At 39.3% G+C, this 21132-nt stretch overlaps 1 protein-coding gene across 5 annotated transcripts; it reads left to right on the forward strand.

Moving 5' to 3' along the window:
- Positions 1-2616: 2616 nt before the first annotated feature.
- On the forward strand, positions 2617-8954 carry LOC142504634 (kinesin-like protein KIN-13A). 5 transcript variants are annotated; one of them, XM_075617504.1, is made up of 15 exons: positions 2617-2753; positions 2882-2926; positions 3028-3095; positions 3282-3522; positions 3817-4038; positions 4138-4329; positions 4446-4550; positions 4688-4765; positions 4984-5065; positions 5654-5816; positions 6084-6413; positions 7205-7423; positions 7515-8097; positions 8190-8255; positions 8403-8954. In XM_075617504.1, the coding sequence occupies exons 4-15, from the start codon at positions 3313-3315 to the stop codon at positions 8583-8585; spliced, it is 2433 nt and encodes an 810-aa protein (XP_075473619.1). In that variant the 5' UTR covers positions 2617-2753; positions 2882-2926; positions 3028-3095; positions 3282-3312; the 3' UTR covers positions 8586-8954. The 5 variants fall into 5 exon arrangements, with proteins under 5 accessions (XP_075473619.1, XP_075473616.1, XP_075473615.1 ...); XM_075617501.1 differs by having other exon boundaries at positions 2618-2753; positions 3028-3164; XM_075617500.1 differs by lacking the exon at positions 2617-2753 and having other exon boundaries at positions 2760-2926; positions 3028-3164.
- Positions 8955-21132: the final 12178 nt, after the last annotated feature.

Below are 21132 nucleotides of genomic sequence, written 5' to 3' on the forward strand. Positions count from 1 at the left end.
TGAGGAGATTGATATTAAAATTTTCCAACTAAGGTATCGCCTAGTAGAGGAGCAGAGGTGAGGAGATTGAAATTAATTTTTCCTACTGAGGCATCATAGAGGAGCAGAGGTGAGGAGATTGAGATTAAATTTTTCCTACTAAAGCATCGCCTAGAAGAGGAGCAGAGGTGAGGATATTGAGATTAAATTTTCCTACTAAGGCATCGCCTAGTAGAGGAGCACAGGCGAGGAGATTGAGATAAAATTTTCCTACTAAGACATCGGCTAGTAGAGGAGCAGAGATGAAGAGATTGAAATTAAATTTACCTACTTGGGCTGAGCCTTGAAGAGGAGCAGAGGTGAGGAGATTGAGATTAAATTTTACCTACTTCGGTTGAAATTAGTAGAGGAGAAGAGGTGGAGAGTTGAAAATTGAATTTTACCTGCTGGGTTTAAGCTTAGTAGAGGACTTCGAAGATGGGGGAGACGAGGGCATACTGTGTTAGAAAATATTTCATAATTATTTAGTTTTTCGTTGGGGCTTGGGGGAAACGTCCCCAAAAGCTCTTCAGAATCCACATAATCATTCGTAGGGGGCGGAGGGCAAGAATGGAATGGCGAGCATTGACCGATTGGGCGAGCACTCAAGGAAGGGCGAGGGATGGCTGCTGGGAGCGGGATGCTAGGCGAAGATGGGTGAGGCTGGCAAGGGTTTGAAGGGGCGACGAGCACTCAAAGGGCGAAGGGCGAGGCTGGAGGTGCGTGGGCTGTTGCGAGGTTGCGGGCGATGCTAGCGAGAGGAGAATAAGCGATGATGGGCAGGACTTGCATGCGAACGAAGGCTGTGTGATGGCGAGGCGGGGCGTTGGTTAAGGGGACGACCAGGTGATGGGCGAGGCGGCTCTGCGAGGCTGCCGAGACGTGCGCACGGTTAAGGGGAGATGTGGGGCGAGGGGATGTGGACGTTGTGCGGGGCGAGCCGTGGGAGGAAGCTATGGGAGAGAGTGTGCAGAGGCGAGAGCTCCGGGGTGGCGAGGGGCGGAGCTGCTGGGCGAGGATCGACGAGAGCTGCACGGGGCGAGTGCTCGAGCTAAGGACGAGGGGACTATGCGCGATGCGGTTGTGCGAGGAAGATGGAAGGCGCGGGGAGATGTTGAACGTGGGAGAGGAAGGCGAGGGCGAGGAGATAGGCTCGGGCAGTGACTTGCAGGGCAAGGCAAGATGCAGGCGAGGGCTCGGGCGGTGACGGGCATGGGCGAGGCGGCTAGGGGTATTGGGAGGCGAAGGGAGATCGTGGCGAGGATGGTGAGGGGCCGCGTAAGGTGGAGCTGCGCGAGGGTAGAGGCGGGCGAGAGCATGATGGGCGAGGGCTCGAGGAGGGCGAACGGGGCTGTGAGGCGATGGGCGGACGAGGCGAGAAGGGAGGCGTGGGGCGAGAATACGCGCTAGAGGGAGGGCGCTGGAGAGGGTTGGCGAGGGCTGTGTCTGTTGGGGACGGGCGAGGGTGCGAGGTGTGGGTGTAGCAAGGAAGAGGTATTGAGGAGAATAGTTGGGAAGGAGAAAAATTAAATTTACCTACTCGGGTTGTGCCTAGGAGAAGAGTTGGGAATGTGATTTAATTTATTTCCAAATTTTTAGAGACTAATGAGCGGCAGGATAAGAATACACAACTCACATGTTGTAAGCTGAGAACCATGCAAGTAATCGAACTTCGAACATGCGATTCGGTTCGACTTGGAAGGGGGAGACTGGTGATACCCTAGGGATGAGCCCACCCAAATCGAGCGCACACCGGATCATGGGCCCCCTAGGGATAAGCCCATCCAAATCGAGCCCACACCGGATCATGGGCCTCGACCCATCCCTAGTCAAGGTAGAAGGCCCATGACAGACCTAGGTATTCTCTTATAAATATCAGGTTTAAGTGTCCAACTCATTCATATTCATTATTTTATTTTTAAGCAGCACCCTTAGCTACTCTGCACTTATATCCTTAGTCTCTGACTTGAGCATCAGATGGGCTACGTCGGGACACCCTCCTGGCCCCCTTGTAACGGTTTTGTTCGTGATTTCAGGCTCATGGCAAATTCGAAGCTTGCGTCTGGACTAATGTCACTTGGCTGAATCGAACCCTAAATTTTCAGTGAGTATCACTGTATATATAAATTAATTGAGAAAATGGGTATAAAAAATTGGTGATAAATGTTAAAATACTCATAAATCTATGTATCGAAGGGTAGGTATTCATGTCTGCATCGAGAACTAATAGTTTTAACATAAAAAATAAAAAATTTTCATTCCCGAGTTGAATTAAAGACTATCTCATAAAAATGAACAATATCATAAGTTTTTTTCACATGGAATTGCGACATATTATACCAAGAGTAGATCTCTTGTGAGACGATCTCACGAATCTTTATCTGTGAGACGGGTCAATCCTACCGATATTCACAATAAAAAATAATACTCTTAGCATAAAAAGTAATACTTTTTCATGGATGATCCAAATAAGAGATCCGTCTCACAAAATACGACCCGTGAGACCGTCTCACATAAGTTTTTGCCTGATACCAAAGCTGTCAGTATTATAAAACAGTGGAGATTAAGTTTGTTTCAAAATAGAAACTTTGGTTGAAAGTTTTCGTGTGAAAAAATCAATCTGTATCTAACAGGAAAGGAAAGGAAGTTGATGCATATGATTTTCAAATTAGCCGTTTTATCCTTTTTCAAACAAATAAATGCCAAAATACAATTTCTTCTTGCAAACTAAATCTGTACGTATAATGTATACGTACTTTTCATCATCTCTATTCACCATTCTTAAAGTAATCTCACAATATTTGCGTGAATATCTCGCCAACCTAAATCTTTAATTATTGTTTCTATATTTTTGAATTTGCAGATCTGTACCGTTTCTTGATGAATTGGCGTTCATTCCCGTATATGGGTGTGGATATATATTTGTTGATTTGTTTAATTTTGGCCCACTTTTGGTTATAGATAGATTGTTCGGTTGAAATTTGTTGTCTTCTGGGTTGATCTTATCAGGGTTTTCGTTTTTGGTGATGCAATCGGCATTGTAGAAATATTACTGGAGAAGTGAGTGGTTTATTTAGGTATTGCACTGCGGTTGTGTGCGTGGATCGCGTTTGATGTTTTGATTTTGTTTCGAATTTCCCATCTAGGTATTAATTTATTTCGTCCCGTTTTGTTTTTTTAGGCATTGTATAGCTATCCATCATCATTATTGTTGTTGTTACTAAAACCATCAATTGTTGAATCTTGGAATTTTTGTTTAATAGATCTTGAAAATTGGCTCCCCGAAAGAGATCGATGCGCCACGTCGGTGGCCAGTTGCAGCCGAGCGGTGCGGCGGCGGCCACTGCCCAGTATGAAAATACAGGACCTAGTATGTCCGGTGGAGATGCGGGCGACGCCGCTGTAATGGCGCGATGGCTCCAGTCCGCCGGATTGCAGCATCTGGCCTCCCCAGTTGCATCCAACGCGGTTGATCATCGCGTGCTGCCGAACCTTCTAATGCAGGTAATAATTGTATTTCCTATACGCACTTCTTATTTATGATTTGCAATCCTCTTTCTTCAGCGCTTTTCATTCAGTTGTTTTTGGGACTACATTTTGAGGTGCATTGACATTCTCTTTCAATTAGGAAAATGTATCGAGAAAATTTTGAATTTTAACAGAAGTGCCAAAAACTAAGACTATCCAGTTTCTCCGAGCATTTCTGTTTCTGCGTGCATGCTTTCTTCTTCTTCTTCTTCGTTTTCTTCTTTTGTGCCGGTTCTGATTGATAAGAGGATTTTGTGGTTGTGTGCGAAGGGTTATGGACCACAGTCCACGGAAGAGAAGCAGAGACTCTTCAAACTAATGAGGAATCTCAATTTTAATGGTGAATCTGTTTCTGATCCTCATGTTCCGAGTACCCATAGTTCAGGTGCATTTGCTTTGTCAGACGGATATTATTCCCCTGAGTTTAGGGGGGATTTCGGAGCTGGGCTTTTGGATCTACATTCTATGGATGATACAGAGCTATTATCTGATGTAAGCATGCTTACTATTGACTTGGGTAAACAAAATTCTTCCTTGTAGCGACTAGGAAAGGTCCAGGCCATGATTTAAGTTCATTTAATTTGTTTTCAGCATGTTATCTCGGAGCCATTCGAACTATCACCTTTCATGCCTACTGTTACTACAACTCTTGAAACTGACTATGACGAAATAGTCAGCAGACAACAGAGAGTGCAGACAGATGTAGAAGCTGTTGCAGAATCATTGACAAATGATAAGGAGAACAATTCAAGGGAAAACAATGTGGCCAAGATTAAAGTTGTGGTATGTTGCATACTTATGGAAGTGTTTGATGCTGGATTTCCTATCAATGCAGTCTATATTGCTATTTTGAATGCGTTGAATTGAGAAATATATGCACGTTTTTCCTCTGAATTCAGGTGCGTAAGAGGCCTTTAAACAAGAAGGAGATTGGCCGGAAAGAGGATGATGTTGTCACTGTATCTGATGATGTTTATTTAATAGTTCACGAACCAAAATTAAAGGTATGAAACAGTTTTAATGTCATGAAACAGTATTTTACATTTGATAATGTTATGTAGAAATCGATATAGAACTGGGTAAATAATTTTCCATTAGTATTTCTGGTACTCAGGGCTAACATTTTAGAATCATAATGAAGGTGGACCTGACAGCTTATGTGGAGAAACATGAATTCTGTTTTGACGCGGTTCTGGATGAGCATGTAACGAATGATGAGGTAATACCTTCATCAAGAAATTATGCTGGAATGTACTTTCTTTAGTCTTTCTTTCTTTTCTTGGAGTTGGGCAGATTTGATTTGAGAGTTTATGCTGAAAAAAATCCGTGCTTTTTTTCTCTGGGGGGGATGCGCATGCATAAGTTTGGAAATGAGTGGGGATGTTTGTATTTCTGTTTGGACATTCTCACTTTCGTTCTTTTGATTTGTCTGATTAGGTATACCGTAAAACTGTGGAGCCAATCATACCTACCATTTTTCAACGTACAAAAGCAACATGCTTTGCATATGGTCAGACCGGTGGGTTTCTCTTTCTCTTCTTGCTTGTCCTACATTTTATGACGTCTGCTGATGTGCCTTTTATTATGTGGCCTGCACTCCATTATATAAATGTACTAGATTCTGTTTGACAAAAACTCTTATGAGGTTTGTTTTTAAAAAAGAAACAAAAAAGCCTTTATGAGGTTCCATTCTGAATGAATTTGCTATTCATGTTCATCAACACCATCTTACACTTACCTTGTATCTTGATCCAATTTCATTTTAAACTATCAAATCCATATGAAGAAAGGTACACAAGGCTTGTACACTATTGAGTCAAAGTACCTGTATGGATATTTTGTGATGGAATTTTTCATTAATATAAAAAGTAAACCATGAAGTATCTTGATGCTTCAACATCTTTCTCCAGGAATTCCTGAGGTTCTTTGGATGGAACTGCTTTGCTTCAACACTGTATTAGTTGGTGTCGTGTTGTTGCAGTTTATTGTGCTGTGGTGAACTGAAGTTCTCAAATTTTATTTTGTTTGTTTTATCTTGTTTTCAACTAATGGTTTAAGATCCTATGGATCTGTAGGATTATTGAATTCGTGTCTTCTCTTTCTCCAGGAAGTGGTAAGACATACACCATGCAGCCGCTACCTCTTAGAGCTGCAGAAGACCTTGTTAGATACTTGCATCAGCCAGTTTATCGTAATCAAAGATTCAAGCTGTGGCTTAGCTATTTTGAGATATATGGTGGAAAACTTTTTGATCTTCTTAGTGATAGGAAGTTAGTATTCTAACTCGGTCTCCTTTATTTTGTATTGGAATTCTTACTCATTGCTATATTATGCAGACAATTGCATTATTAAAGCAACTGAAAGTGTAAATGCAGAATTACCGTACTGTAATAAAATGAAAGCTTTGATTTTTTCTTCCTTAGATTCTGAATTTTAACCTCCAGACTTGTGAGCGGTGACCATTAAACTCTGCTCCTTCTCTTTTGTGAAAAAACTTTTGTTATCTAGGCTAATGCTTCTAATTTTTTCTTATGTAGGAAACTCTGTATGAGAGAGGATGGAAGACAACAAGTTTGCATTGTTGGACTGCAGGAGTTTGAAGTCCTGGATGTACAGATTGTGAAAGAATACATTGAGAAGGGAAATGCAGCGAGAAGCACAGGTTCTACTGGTGCTAATGAAGAGTCTTCCAGATCTCATGCAATATTGCAACTGGCTGTGAAGAAGCACAATGATGTGAAGGAATCTAAGCGAAATATTGACGGAAATGATGCCAGGAATGTGAAGGTTGTTGGCAAAATTTCTTTCATTGATCTGGCTGGTAGTGAGAGAGGGGCCGACACTACAGATAATGACCGGCAAACTCGGTATTATTCCTGCAGAAATTGATTTTTGTTGGCATTCCACCCGTTTTTTTGAGCTAGAAAATTAAAGATTTTAATATCCATTCTTTGTTGGTTCTTCGACAAACAAACTTTTCAATGCACATGATAACTTCAAATTTTTGTCTGGTATTTACTCTCTTTTTGATTGATTTCACTATCTGAATAAGAAAGACCTGTATGATCTTTGATTATTTGTTGTGGAAAACCTGTTTAATTTTGTTTTGATTGATCTTAAAGTTTGTGAAGAATATTGGTTTGGATTTGGTTAGAGGGTGTACTATAACATTCTTTTTCTTATTCCAGAAACAAGATTTTGGTTGTAGTTGGTGTTCAACTATTAAATTTGGTGTCTTTCTGGAACCTATAGGATGGACAATGGCCATTTTGGATTTTCTGCTGGTCTTGGATTATTCTTACTCGGAATTGTTTTTTTTTCCTCTTTAATTTTTTAGCGATCTCCATATTAACTATGACTTTAAAGTTGATTGAATGATGTCTTTTACACCTCTAAATGGAAGCATCTCTAATCAAGTACTGAAGCTTCCAAAATGAGTTTTTTGTTTTTCTTTTGATGTTAAACTGGACATTTTGGTATATGATATACGGAATCTAGTAAAGATCACTAGTGAGTGTTTTTTGCAATGAAAATTTTGTGACCAAGCCTTGTTAAATCTTTAGAAAGGGCTCTATTAAGCACGTGCTATTATCCTCAGGATTGTTTTATTCATGAACTACTGGGGATAATATTTGGATATATTATTGTGTGTGTCCAGGATTGAAGGAGCCGAAATTAACAAGAGTCTTCTGGCCCTTAAGGAGTGTATTCGTGCTCTTGATAATGACCAGATTCACATACCATTCCGTGGAAGCAAACTAACCGAGGTCCTTCGTGACTCCTTCGTCGGAAATTCAAGGACTGTTATGATCTCGTGCATTTCTCCAAATGCTGGTTCATGCGAGCATACTCTCAATACTTTGAGATATGCTGATAGGTCTGTTTATTTTATTTCTTCGCTTGATTTCTCGTGTTCCTTAAGAACAAATTTTAAACAGCTTAAACTGAAGCAAGCTATGATTTGACAGGGTCAAAAGTCTATCCAAAAGTGGGAATCCCAGGAAGGATCAGACTAGTTCATTGCCACTGCCACCTAGTGTCAAGGAATCTTCATCAGCACCAACTTTGTCACTTTCTGTTGAGACGGAGGATGTTTATGAGCAACGTCAAGAATCGGGGGCAGTGGGTACGAGGGGACGGGTTTTAGAGAAAGAAAGTTTACCTTACAATTTTTCTGCTGATGATGAGAAAATACCCTCAATTTTTTCTTCCAAATTTACCTTAAATGGCCATGGGGAAAGTGCAGACACTGCTGGTGGTTCGAAAACTGAACGGCCTGATGTTAAATATACTTTTAAGGGTTCTACGAGTCAAAAAGCCCACTCAGTTTTCTACTCACAGAATGCTGGTGATATAGAAGATAAGGTACAGAAAGCGTCTCCGCCACAGCAAAAACCTTGTGGACAAACAAAAGAGAGCGACAATGCTGATATGCCAACTAGAAGCTATAAGCAGTGGCAGAATATAAACAGTTCTAATGTAACCAGCACCATCGCCAAACAGAGTGAATATGAGCCACCTTCTCACGAGAGTATCAACGAGACACTCGAGGTTCAGTGTCTCTGCTCAGTTAATGTGATTTTTCGTATCGCAAGTCTTATTAGCACATGCATCGTGCATCTAATATTTTTTTGTGTGTATAGGAGGAAGAGGCCCTCATTTCAGCACACAGAAAAGAGATTGAAGATACAATGGAGATTGTTCGTGAAGTAAGCAAACAATTGTTAAATCTTTGTCGACAATGATTTTCATTGGAATGGCTGGAAAGTACTCTCATTTAATGTCAAGTTAATAATCTCACTTGAGATTATCGAAGATCAATGGCGAGAGTTAACTCGTTTTGGGATGATTTCCAGGAAATGAAACTATTGGCTGAAGTAGACCAACCAGGAAGCCATATTGACAATTATGTGACTCGATTGAATTTCGTGCTCTCGCGCAAAGCAGCTAGTCTTGTCAGCCTTCAAGCTCGCCTTGCAAGGTTCCAGCATCGATTGAAAGAGCAGGAAGTACTAAGTAGAAAGAGAGTGTTGCGGTAAGGCAAATATTTTCACGAGACAATACCAACCTCAAGGCACCTGGTCTTCGATCCTCGGCTTTTTCTAGCAAAGTACAGCTCACTTCTTACTGTCAAATATGTAAACAAAATGACCTGGTGAAGCTAGTTCATTTATTGAGCAAAATGTTATTGAGAATTCGTGAAAGGTTGAAGAATTGTAGTGTACCAAGGAGTAACCGATCTTTTCGCGAATTCATTTCATGTGCAATATGAATTACAGTACTGCTACAAGGAAACAGAAGGCTTGTTCTCGTACGCTTTGATACTTGGTTTGGGTTTTGTTTTGGCTCAAACCATATTCATGTATTCAAGATTTGTAATGAAAATTGCCATTGACGCTTTGTACGTCTATTTAGTGTGGATATGTAATCTTTTCATTGCATTCTCTTTTTACTTATCTAAAGATACTTCGATTGTGCCAAGGGCAGATAATTTTTGAATCTAAGGCATTTGGCAATGATAATGAAAAAAAGAGAATTAAAATCTTACATAAATTTTCTAAATCATAAATTTCGCTGCGTATATGAGTTTTTATATGATTGCTCTAAGACAACGTAAAGTCAAGTATTCTAATCGAGATAAAACTTCCCCCAACTCCTCCCCAAACGAAGTACTACACTGAACACAAAGTGCATGCAATTACAAACGAGAATCCAACATCATTCTTCACAGGTAACATGCCCACCAACACAAGCCGAAGGCACTTGTGGAAAACTTATCACAAACACGTAGTTGAAATAAAATGCACTTACACAAATCCACGTCCCCCGTTTTTTTATTTAACTGAAGTTTCAACAGACATAATCTTGCCATGATCAGATTATGGATTGGCTGTTACATGATATGTACGTCAATGTGCTTCTATAGGACTGCTTTTCTATAAGACAATAATAAAAAAATAATAATCATTTGCAGCCGCAGATACATTATCAATTTACTTAGACTGGAACAATCGGTTCAGTTCTTTACTCATCATTCAGCTCTCAGCTTCAAAATTTCCTTTGCTATCCTTTGCCTAAAATATGGCATGTGTTAATGGCATGTGTTGCTGCAGAACACAGAAAATTCAGTCAGAATTTACACATCACAAGCTCTGAATTTTTTTCCTTTTGAAGTCATAAAATACTGAACGAACCAAGTTTCGTTCCAAATACCAATCAGTTCAGGCAAAGATCATGCGTAGCATAAGAAAAGGTCTTCCATTAAACAGGGTAAATCTTCATAGGGTATTTAAAATCTTCGTATACACATATAACTGAACCAACAAACAATGAGCACCAATAAGTTGTTCACACTAATGGAGTAATGGTTACTTACCAATAAGTTGCATACACTAGTGGAGTAACAGTTGAGAGCCAATAAGTTGCTCCACTATGTTAGAGTAGGTGCCCGGCAAGCCAACTTGTGGCTCGGGCTTTATTGACTTTAATGTAAAACAACCTTTATTTTAATATTATTTTACGATTTTATTCGATTATGGCATTATACTTTATCTGTATACCCATGCAAGCTGTATAGATAAAGTCCTTGAATATACAATAGGTACCATGAGGTCTGCGTCGCAACGTAAGATCATGAAACTCATTAGGAAGTGTACCGTATATTCTAAACAGGTTCCTAGTCGAATAAGCCACCTAAAACAAGGATAAAGGTCGCTCGAGCTTGAGACTAGCACCATGTTTCATTGGCAAGGGCATGGAGATGTCCATTCACACAGATGGATGATCATATGATGATGCACAGATGAAAGGATCGGTTAGAAGATGATAAGTGTTTAGAAGGGGAGGGGTTGAATAAACACTCACGGATTATGTATACTTTTCGAATATTGAGTTCAGTTTAGTGACAAACTGATTCTCGGTATCTCGTCAATCGATAACAATCAGTTTAACTGAGAAACACAGTTGCGGAAGTAAACTGACTGAGAGATAGAATAACTAACTGAAGGTATAACTGAAATGAAAGTGCACACGGTTTGTTTCTGGATGTTCGGAGAATAGAATAACTCCTACGTCACCCCTTCTATCACGAAGATAGGATTTTCACTAAAAGACTTTGATCAAATACAAAAGTTGTACTGACCCACTTCAGTTTGGACTTAACACCGCCAAAGATGAAACTCTTAGTTCACAAAAACTTTTACAGTGCGTGACTGAATTTAACACAAATGAATGAATCTAATCAAAGATTTCAAAGTGCTAACAAGCGCGTAAATGTAGCCTTGATTGATACTGATCAATCTGATAAGAGTGAGCTTTCGATATTTGAATACGAGTGGTGATTGTAGCAGAGTAACAGCTAGCTTGAATAGAATAGTAGTTCGTGTTTTTCTCAGTTGCCCTCTTCACCTATTTATAGGCTTCCCTCTCAACGGTAATATTAAATAATGTTTGAATCCATATATCCGTTAATTGCCACGTCAATATTCTCTGACATTCGTACAATGCAATCTCTGAAATGCGGCGTTCCACTACGAGTTGCAGTCTATTGTACTATTTGTCGGTTGTTTTTCTCAACTGATGACGTGTACAACTGAGAGATCAGCTGAAGGAAACTCTGCTGGAAAACTCTTAACTGATTGTTTCAACTGATCAGTTCCCAACTGATTAGTCAGTTAGATTCTGCTTCAACTGACGTAGATAAGATTTAGCTGGTACGCATTAATCTTCAGCTAATGACAACTAATAGTTGTAAGATTTTAGTCAGTTAAGCTCATTTGCCTTTGATCAGTTGTTCCAACAATTTCGATGCTTAGTTTGTCAAATCACTTGGATTTAGTTTCCAACAATTTTCCCCTTTTTGGTGATTGACAAAACTTGAAACTTAATAAACTGATCAGCAGAAGTAGAGAGAACACTTTAAAAACTTGTAGAGAAAATAATTTTTCTAGTGTACAGATTCGTACAAAGAAAATAAATATCCTTCAACTAATAACTGACAATAGTTGTCTCTCCAGTTTGTCTCTTCAGTTCTGATCCTCTCTTATTCCTTCATCGATCTAGCTGCTTCCCCCTTTTTGTCAAGCACATCGATTTTTCGAGATAAAATTCGAACATCAGCTGCAATATCTTTGACAACAGACAATACAGTGGTTTGCAGCAAGTCGATTCTATTTGAAACAGATATCTCCATAGATTCAACTCGTTTGTTGATAGAGTCTTGAGTTAGGGAGAGACTCTCAGCTAAGCCTCTGTTCTTTTTAAGTTCATCGATAGTAAAGAATATAGAGGTCACAACAGCTTGAATTGACTTTAGTTTCTCTAAATTGAATTCACTTGAGAAGTTCAGCTTCAGAGAGTGAGCAAGTTGAGTGCGTTGAATATCCTTAATTTCTTTCATTATCTGTGACATGTTGTTCTGAATGTCCTGAATCTCTTCAAGTACTAAGTCCATTTCTGGGGTTGAATGAGGAGATGCAGATCCAGATGGCCTTGGTTCTTGTTCGTTGGTAGTTTGATCAAAGACTACCAAAGTCCTGTCAGAAACATTCGCTTCAGCATGTATCAGCTCTTGTAGATTCTCGGGAGGAGAAGAGATAGTAAGAGGATCCAATGAAGAATATGGTTCTTCAGTTTGCTGAAATATTGGCACATCAGTTTGCAGATTTCCAGTTGAAACTGAGTTCAATTGATCCTTTTCTGTAGAACGAAGAACTGCCTGTTCAGTCACAACCACCGACTGAGCTGGTTCATCGAGTACTTCAAAATTAGCCATTTTAGCTTGTTTTTCAGTTGCTTCAGTCAGAACATCTACTGGTTTTTCAGTTGATGCAACATCTTCAGCTGTTCTGACTGTTTCAAGCTGAATGTCATTCGTGACTGTCTCAATGACCTCATCTAGATTTGCCAATGTCAATTCAGCTTCTGAGTAAAGCTGTGGATTATCAGTAGGAGGTGCAGAAATTGGTGAAGTTGGAGCAACTGAAGTTGAAGGAATAGTTGCTTTTTGAGAAGAAGTAGCCCTGTCCTGAGGAGACTCGTGAACTGAATCTTCAGTTGAGAAGTCTTGAGTGGCTGTTTGGATGATTAACTCTTGATCCATTTCCCAATGTTTGATTTCCATTTGTAGGCATATTAGATCTGTTTCCAGTTGAGCATACACTGTTTTATCATTGAATGCGAGTGGACTGGTCGGATCAAAGTTTTGCCGCATCTTATCAACTATCTTCTGTAGTCTCTGTATTCTCATAAGATCGAAGAAATACTTCTTCCTTTCAAGAACTTGAGTAATGGTCAATGCCTTTACTGTCATCATCACCACTCTTTCAATGTCAATAAACCTCCTCAGTTTGGATTTCTTTTGAAGTTCTTTGGCAAAGACATGGGTCCGGAATCTTACCCATTCATCAAAAATTTTGAGCTTCTTTGCTGAAAAATCATTAATCTCCTGCCAAACGAGATCAATGTGTGTCGGTATAGCATTTGTAGGTCTGGGCTCTTCTTGCATCTTTGCTTTTCCCTTTGGATCAGTCAGGATATGTGGAATGCTTAATCCTGAAGTAGTTGAATCGATACCTTCTCTGATCACTACGCCTTTTGGTCTGGCAAAAGGCAAAGAACTAAATCCGGAGATTTTGATCAGTGAAGTCGTGACTCCAACAAGCTTCTTCTTGTCACTAGATTCAGTGACCTTCTTCTGTAGTAGAATTTTGGATAGAGGTAACTGATCCTCAGTTGAGGGTTCGGCTGGGATTGTTTTCAACGGGACAGCTTGAATGGGCTGTTGAGTTTCTGATACAGTCACCCTATCAGTTGGGATAGTGCCAACTATTTCAGCAGGCTTAGTCTTCAAAGTCAGTGGTTTTTTGATGATCTTTGGAGAAGGGGTCTTTTCAGAGTCAGATTCAGTTACAATCAACTTGCGTTTGATTGTCTTTTTTCTGAACAGCTTTCTTATTTTGGACTGATTTGGGAGCCTGTTCAGTCCCAATCTCCTTCTTGATCTTCAAGAATTGTTCAGGATACATTTCCAACTTTGATTTTGGTGGCTGAACGTTTTTGGCGTTGAAGATTTTCAGTTTTGATGATCTCCCTGAATCATCAGTCACCAGTCCTTTGACTTTCATCAAATAACTCAGCTGCACTGCGAATCCTTTGGACTGCTTGGTTGATTGAAACATATTCCTCAAGATATTGAATATAAGATGCTTCCAGTTCAGTCTTCGACCAGCCATAATAATAGTAATGGCCTGAAATTTCTCCAAGGTTAGTGCAGCAAATGATCCTGCCTTTGCTAATAGCCCCTTGGCTACAATATCAGTCAGCAACTGAACTTTTGGCTTCAGTTCCTTCTTTGGATCGAAGACTTTGATTTTCCGTACATCAGCTGAAAGTAGAGTTTGCATCTCTTCGATATCAGATGCCTTAACTTCAACAAGGTTTGCTAGCCCATCAGAAGGGAGCTGGAATGAGTCGCAGAAGAATTGTTCCTCAATAGTCAGCAACTGCCCATTCACAGTGGAGGTGATATGTCCGTTTTGATCGACGAAGCCATTAGCATAGAGATCTTGAATCTCTTTGGTATAAATTTCTTGGGAAGATAAATGTAATGACCTAAAATCCTTACTTGGAAATTTGCGGAAAATTTAAAAATTTTCTTTTTAAATAATTAAAATTGCCTCCTTTATAAATGAACTTATAAATAAAGTTTGATGTTCAATGTGGCAGCGGAAGAATTAACATTTTTGAAATAACAGTAAAAAGTTTTTCCAACAATAATTAAAACGTTTGAGCCATCAATAAAAAAATAAATGCTGAACTGAGGTCCTCGGGTCCTACTACTGCCGACTCGAGCCTGCTCACTGGTCCCCACCCTCGGCCCCGGCATCATCAGAACATACAACAATCAAGTCTAGTGAGTCTAAAGACTCAACATGCATATATCGTAAATAACGAGTAAATATTATAGTAAAATTCATGGAATAAAAATGTCATGTCATGAGGCATAACGTAAAAGTGTCGTGTCATGATTAATTATAATACGTGCATAACTGAACTGAAAATATCATGGTAAAAATGTTTGCTCCTTGGAGCCCTGTACTGAAATAGCCTGTAATAATTTTCCTGGTGAGATTATGGTATACGCAAGTGGCCCCTGCACTGAAACTGACCAGTAACTGGCGACCGGATAATAAAATGCTCCCATGACCGGTAACTGGCGACCGGATAAAATAGTAAACGTCTGATCAGACTGTAGCCACAGTATACTGGGTGAAACAAACTCAACTGATCGGTAACTGGCGACCGGATTTAGCAATAATTCCATGATAGTGAAATGGCCACAAGCAATATCGCATAATCTCAAAAAAAATGAACATTTTATATATTTATGCACGTAATATAATTAAATAGCACAATTAAATATCCTGTAATAATTTACTGCATGGATTGGATCGCTCCCAGGCTCGCTGCAACCTAAGTATGTCATGAAAAATATGCAATAGATTTATGGGACCAAACTATGCAATAACATTCTAAAATGTGACAATTACGCCTACCGACTACGTAGTTAATCATGACTCCGAACCAGCCCGAACCAACACTGAACTGTCATGTAGTCATGATTAAAATACGCCTAAAATGATTAAATAATGCTCCTAAAATGTTGAGGGCCGAAATCTAGGTGAATGGAGGCCAAAACAAGAAACGCTCTTTCGAGAGTCAATTTGGCACATCGCACCGTAAATTCTTGTACGACCTCAAAAATGAACCGAATTACAAACGGTCAAAAACATGACCTTCCTAACTCAATGAGGCACTGTCCAGTCCAAGGCCATAGGCTAAAAGCCGACCGAGAACTCGAACGAGCCACTGAACCGTCACAGAAAGTTTCTGTCCAAAAATACAGCAGCTGTGCTTGGTTTGCTTGCGTCGTTTGCGAGGGTAATGGCCATTGGGGCTTGAACCACCGACCAGAACCTCTTATCAACGTCCCAAGGAATGATTCAAACCATGGCTAAGGGCTTTAAACCAGCCATAATTCGGAATATTCCAGCAACAATCGAAAAGATTCACCCGAGAGCACCTTTGCATGTGCGTGTGGTGTTTAGCTTTGCTTGCTGTCTCGTGTCGTTCCAGTGGCCATTTGATTGACCATGGAACGACCTAGACATCTAGGGGTATGGTATGAACCATGGCTAAGGGCCATAGGCCAACCAAGATCCACACAAAACCACCCAAAACCGAAACTCATATGCTGTACCAAGGAAGGGCCGAAATGGGGAAAGGGGCTGTTCTTGCGTTTGATTTAAAAACTGATGCACCATGGACCGAGCCACCAAAAGGGCGACTTAGTCACGTCTTAGACATGCTAGGGAAGTGATCTAACCATGGCTATATGCCTTGTGGCAGACCAGATCAGATCCATCCCCTTGACAGCACACGACAGATTTTTCGAAAACTAAAAGGGCCAAGATTGAAGAGTTGCTATCAAATTCGAATTCTATCATGCATGGGGCTTGTTTGAATGGACCAACATGGTCTTGACACACCCTAGTATGTGTCTAGATGTAGCCTAGTGAGCCTGGAGTCGAGCCATCCACCTGAAACATCAAAACAAGAGAACCCGTGAAGAGTATCATGAAAATCGAAAATTCTGCATTCTTATTTTCTGAAAAATTCTTGATGTATTACGGTTTTTGCTTAATAAAACATGATCATGTAATGAAAATAAATGGTATTAGGACTTGATTGAAGAGTCAAGGAAGAATATATGCATGCCTGGTTTCGTTTGAAAGAAAAACGAAAAGAAGAGACGATCCGGCGCGGAGGAGGTGGAGCGCTTTCTATTCTACCTTTCTTCTTACTCGATTATCTCCTATCTTCCTAGCTATGGAACCCACGGTTTTTAGCTTTGAAATTCTCTCATATTTCGAGCAAGGGAGAGGGGGAAAGATGGTTAGGAGAGTGAGGGAAGTGGGTGCAAAATATAGGGGATAAATCAAGACCAAGTCTCCACCTTTTGAAATTTGAATTTGCTTGTTATCAAATGATTTTTGGAGGGATACAAGGGTGGAGTGTGGCCGATTTTTGCATGTCCAACAAGGCTAGGATAAGATTGATCATTAATTAAATGGTGCTAGAAAAAAATGAAGAGATTATCCTACTAATTAAATACAAAGAAAGGGTCAAAGGTGTTGAGTTGGCAAGGTAATGCTTAGTCATCTAAGGGGCCAAAAATTCATCTAATAAATGGAATGAAATATTGTTTAGTTGATAAATTTTAATACCTTAAGAGCCTTACCTATCCCTAATTAATTTAGTGAACTAACCCCTTAATTATGGAACTTAAATGAATTTATTTTCTACTCACCTCAAGTAACTTAAATAATTCCTTAAACTTCTTTATTAACTTAAATTAACTTACTTGCTAGCTAAAATAAATTCTGGAAATGATTTCTAAATCTTAAATTTTATCTCTAAACTCCAACTCCAGTCCGGCCTCACTGAAATAACTGAAAGAAAAAAATTCAAAATACTGAAATGAAATAATTAACCTTAAAGAAAGGCACTTTAAATACTCAAGCAACAAAATCATTTTAATTTAAATACTAGAACTATGCATGGTTTATACGTAGTCTAAGTTACGGGTTCTACAATAAACCCAGAAATTTCTTCAGTCCGGCCTCTTCTAGTTTAATGAAGATGTTCTTCACTGCGTCATCAGGGACAGTCATAACTGAATCGAAGTCAATAGCCATTGCGTTCATGATGTGAGCTGGAATCTGATTTGCCATTAGAACTAAATAATTTTCTGTGAAAAAGAAGGCTTGAATTAGCTTTTGCTCTGAGAATCTTAGGTATGCGTAAGAAAGAAAAATTGAAATGGAGCGGGCAAAGTACTTATGTACGTGACTGTTCAAATTATTGGACACGTGTTAGTCCAGGAATTTTTTTTAAAAAAAATGTGCGTACGTGTGGTAAAAGCGTGTGTTGAGAAGACATGGATTATATGGGTCCATGTTTCAACCTACTATTTGATGAAAGACAGCATTTAATGCCTTGATAATCAGTCACGTCACTTAATATAGAATATTTTTCGATTTTATCAGTTAACGTATCGGAGAAGATCAGTTAAATTAGCTCCTGACTGACCAGTTGAGAACTTAGTCAGTTCAGTTGAAAACCACTGACTATTGTCTTCTCAGTTAACATTTTAAATCGTCATTCCCCCTCAATAAATGCATATATAAATTATGAGAAATTAAGCAAGGCGAATTAAACTAAATCTTATGCTTAATCTTCTGCCATAATGATTTCTTCCTTTCAGCTTCTTTGACCCTGGGCTATAAATAAGAATAACTCGGTTAGTTTCAATCATATCAGCAAATAATTATCCAAAACTTATAATGGCAGGTGCAAGTAGCTCGAAGACTTCTGATATGGATAAAGCATTCATGGACTCGGCTCTGGAGAACAGAAAGTCTGCTATGGAAGATGAGGTCTTCCACAAGATTCTCCAATATTGGGAAAAGCTTCAAGAACTCCAGTTCCTCTATGAATGTGGAGAGGCTACCACCCCCAAATTGTTGGCGAAAATAAAGAAATATCGGCAGTGCTTGCGCGTTGCGGATGAGGTGAACTTCTTCGCAGATGAAGGCGTCTACCTACTAATGTTCCAGAAGGAAAGGAAGATCCTAGAACAAATAGCAGAATCAGATAGCTTCCTTAAGACTTTCACTGGAGGTTTAACCACTTGGTTGGCCAAGTGGAGGTCTGCTATTGAGGAAGAATATTTCGATGTACTCCGTGCTTATTTCTTTCAATGAATAAAATGTTTATCAGTTTATCTTTGTCTTTTATCTTACTGCAAGATTTAATCTCAACAGTCGATAAATAAGTCACGAACTGAACATTATAGTTGACAAATAACGAACTGACATCAGCTAGAAATCAAGAACTGATATATAACACAAATTAATTGACAAATGACATATAAGCAGTAAAACTGATTATGATAAATCAATTAATCCAAGTATATTGCGAAAGTGAGAAAACTTAGGCTCGGGCAACGGTTTGGTGAAGATATCAGCTGCTTGTTGTTCAGTTGAGACATATTCCAGTCTTATGTCCTTCTTCAAGGCATGATCTCTGATAAAGTGATGCCTGACATCTATGTGCTTGGTCCTAGAGTGAAGAACTGGATTGTAGGTAATAGCAATCGTGCTGGTATTGTCACAAAATATGGGCGATTCTTTGGCAATGACTCCATAGTCTCTCAGTTGTTGCTGAATCCAGAGCAGTTGAGCATAGCAACTCCCAGCAGCAAGATATTCTGCTTTAGTTGTGGAAGTAGCAATGGATGTCTGCTTCTTGCTAAACCAAGAAACCAGTCTGTCTCCTAGAAACTGACATGATCCACTTGTACTTTTTCGATCAAGCTTACATCCTGCATAACCTGCATCTGAATAGCCAACTAGATTGACAGAGGAGTCTTTCGAATACCATAACCCAACATTTTGAGTGTCTTTCAAATATTTTAAAATACGTTTGGCAGCTGAAAAATGTGATTGCTTAGGGTTTGCTTAAAATCTGGCACACACACAGACAGCAAATACAATATCAAGACGACTAGCAGTTAGGTATAATAATGAACCTATTAAACCTCTGTAAAGTGTCGCCTCAACTGATATTCCCCCTTGATCAGTGTCTAGTTTAACTGATGAACTCATGGGAGTACTTGCAGCTGAACATGATTCCATGCCAAATTTCCTCAGCCACTCCTTTGTGTATTTAGTCTGACCGATAAAAATTCCTGTCTCCAGTTGCTTCACTTGTAGTCCAAGAAAAAATGTCAGTTCACCCATCATGCTCATTTCAAATTTATCCTGCATCAACTTAGCGAATTTGTCGCATAATTTGGGGTTAGTTGACCCAAATATAACGTCATCAACATAAATTTGAACGAGTAAAATGTGATCATTCTTGAAAAATTTGAACAATGTCTTATCAACTGATCCAACAGAAAAATCGTGATCAGTTAGAAATTTTGAAAGAGTTTCATACCAAGCTCTTGGAGCTTGTTTAAGACCATATAAGGCTTTATTCAAATGGTAGACATGATCAGGAAAGAGATGATTGATGAAACCTGGAGGTTGTTCGACATAGACTTCTTCTTGTAACTGACCATTCAGGAATGCGCCCTTTACATCCATCTGGTAGACTTTGAAATTCTTGAATGATGCATATGCAAGAAATATTCTGATAGCTTCCAGTCTTGCAACTGGTGCATATGTTTCATCATAATCAATTCCTTCTTCTTGCCTGTATCCTTGTGCTACCAGTCTCGTCTTGTTTCGCACAACTGAACCATCTTCATTCAGTTTATTCATGTACACCCATTTTGTACCTATAACAGTTTTTGAAATTGGTCTTGGAACTAGGTTCTAGACATTGTTATGGGTAAACTGATTCAGCTCTTCTTGCATTGCATTTGTCAAGTTAGGATCAGCAAGAGCTTCATCAGTTTTATTCGGTTCCAATTGCGATACGAAAGATGAATGAATAAATAAATTGAGCATTTGATTTCTAGTTCTCACCGGATCAGATGGGTTACCTATTACCAATTTTGGAGGATGTGATTTCTTCCATCTGTATTCAGCATTTGTTGTATCCAGGTCAGCAACTGCTTTAGTTTGCAACTGGGTGTTTTCTTCAGTTTCAGTTGCTGCTGCATCAGTTGGTAATTGAATATCCTCAATAGGCTCCGCCAACTAATTATCAGGAACAACTTCCTGTTCAACTGGTTGATCTAACACTTCTGGTTCAGGTGTTTGGAGGATGTTTCGATTGCTGTGATTTTTTTCTTCATGATCATTCTCCAAAATGATATCTGTAAATCTGTCAACTAGCTCAACTGGATCAGTTGGCTTATTTGTTAGTACAGTTTCATCAAAAACAACATGTATAGACTCTTCAACATTTAGTGTGCTCTTGTTAAAAACTCTATACACTTTGCTGACTGATGAATATCCCAGAAATATTCCCTTTACAGATTTAGCATCAAAGGCTTTTAAATGATTTTTGCCATTGTCAAGAATAAAACATCTGCAGCCGAATATTTTGAAGTAAGAAACCACACTTTTTCATCCATGCCAGATCTCATAAGGTGTTTTCAAATGATTTTTATTAATCATCGATCTGTTCTGAGTATAACACGCAGTGTTTACTGCCTCTGCCCAAAACCTCTGAGAAATACCAAAATCAGCAAGCATTGTTCTAGCAGCTTTTTTAAGGGTTCGATTTCTCCTTTCAGCTACACCATTTTGCTGAGGAGTTCTAGCTACTGAGAGCTCATGCTTAATTCCAACATTTTCTAAAAAATTTGAAAGAATTTGATTGATGAATTCAGTTCCTCGATCGGATCTGATTCTATCAATTCCAACTGATTTCTCATTTAATAGTCTTTCGAAAAGCTTGATCAGTTGTGCAGCAGTTTGGTCTTTGGATTTTAGAAAAATAACCCAAGTAAATCTTGAAAAATCATCCACAACCACCAAGGTGTATTTCATTCCCCCTAAGATCATGACT

Source organism: Primulina tabacum, chromosome 9, assembly GCF_025594145.1.
Source record: "Primulina tabacum isolate GXHZ01 chromosome 9, ASM2559414v2, whole genome shotgun sequence".
Taxonomy (NCBI): Eukaryota; Viridiplantae; Streptophyta; class Magnoliopsida; order Lamiales; family Gesneriaceae; genus Primulina; species Primulina tabacum.

Coding starts and splice junctions, on each gene's coding strand:
- LOC142504634 (XM_075617504.1), top strand. CDS start 3,313: ATGCGCCACGTCGGTGGCCAGTTGCAGCCGAGCGGTGCGGCGGCGGCC. Junction 4,039..4,137: donor ATACAGAGCTATTATCTGAT/GTAAGCATGCTT, acceptor ATTTGTTTTCAG/CATGTTATCTCGGAGCCATT. Junction 5,817..6,083: donor GATCTTCTTAGTGATAGGAA/GTTAGTATTCTA, acceptor TTTCTTATGTAG/GAAACTCTGTATGAGAGAGG.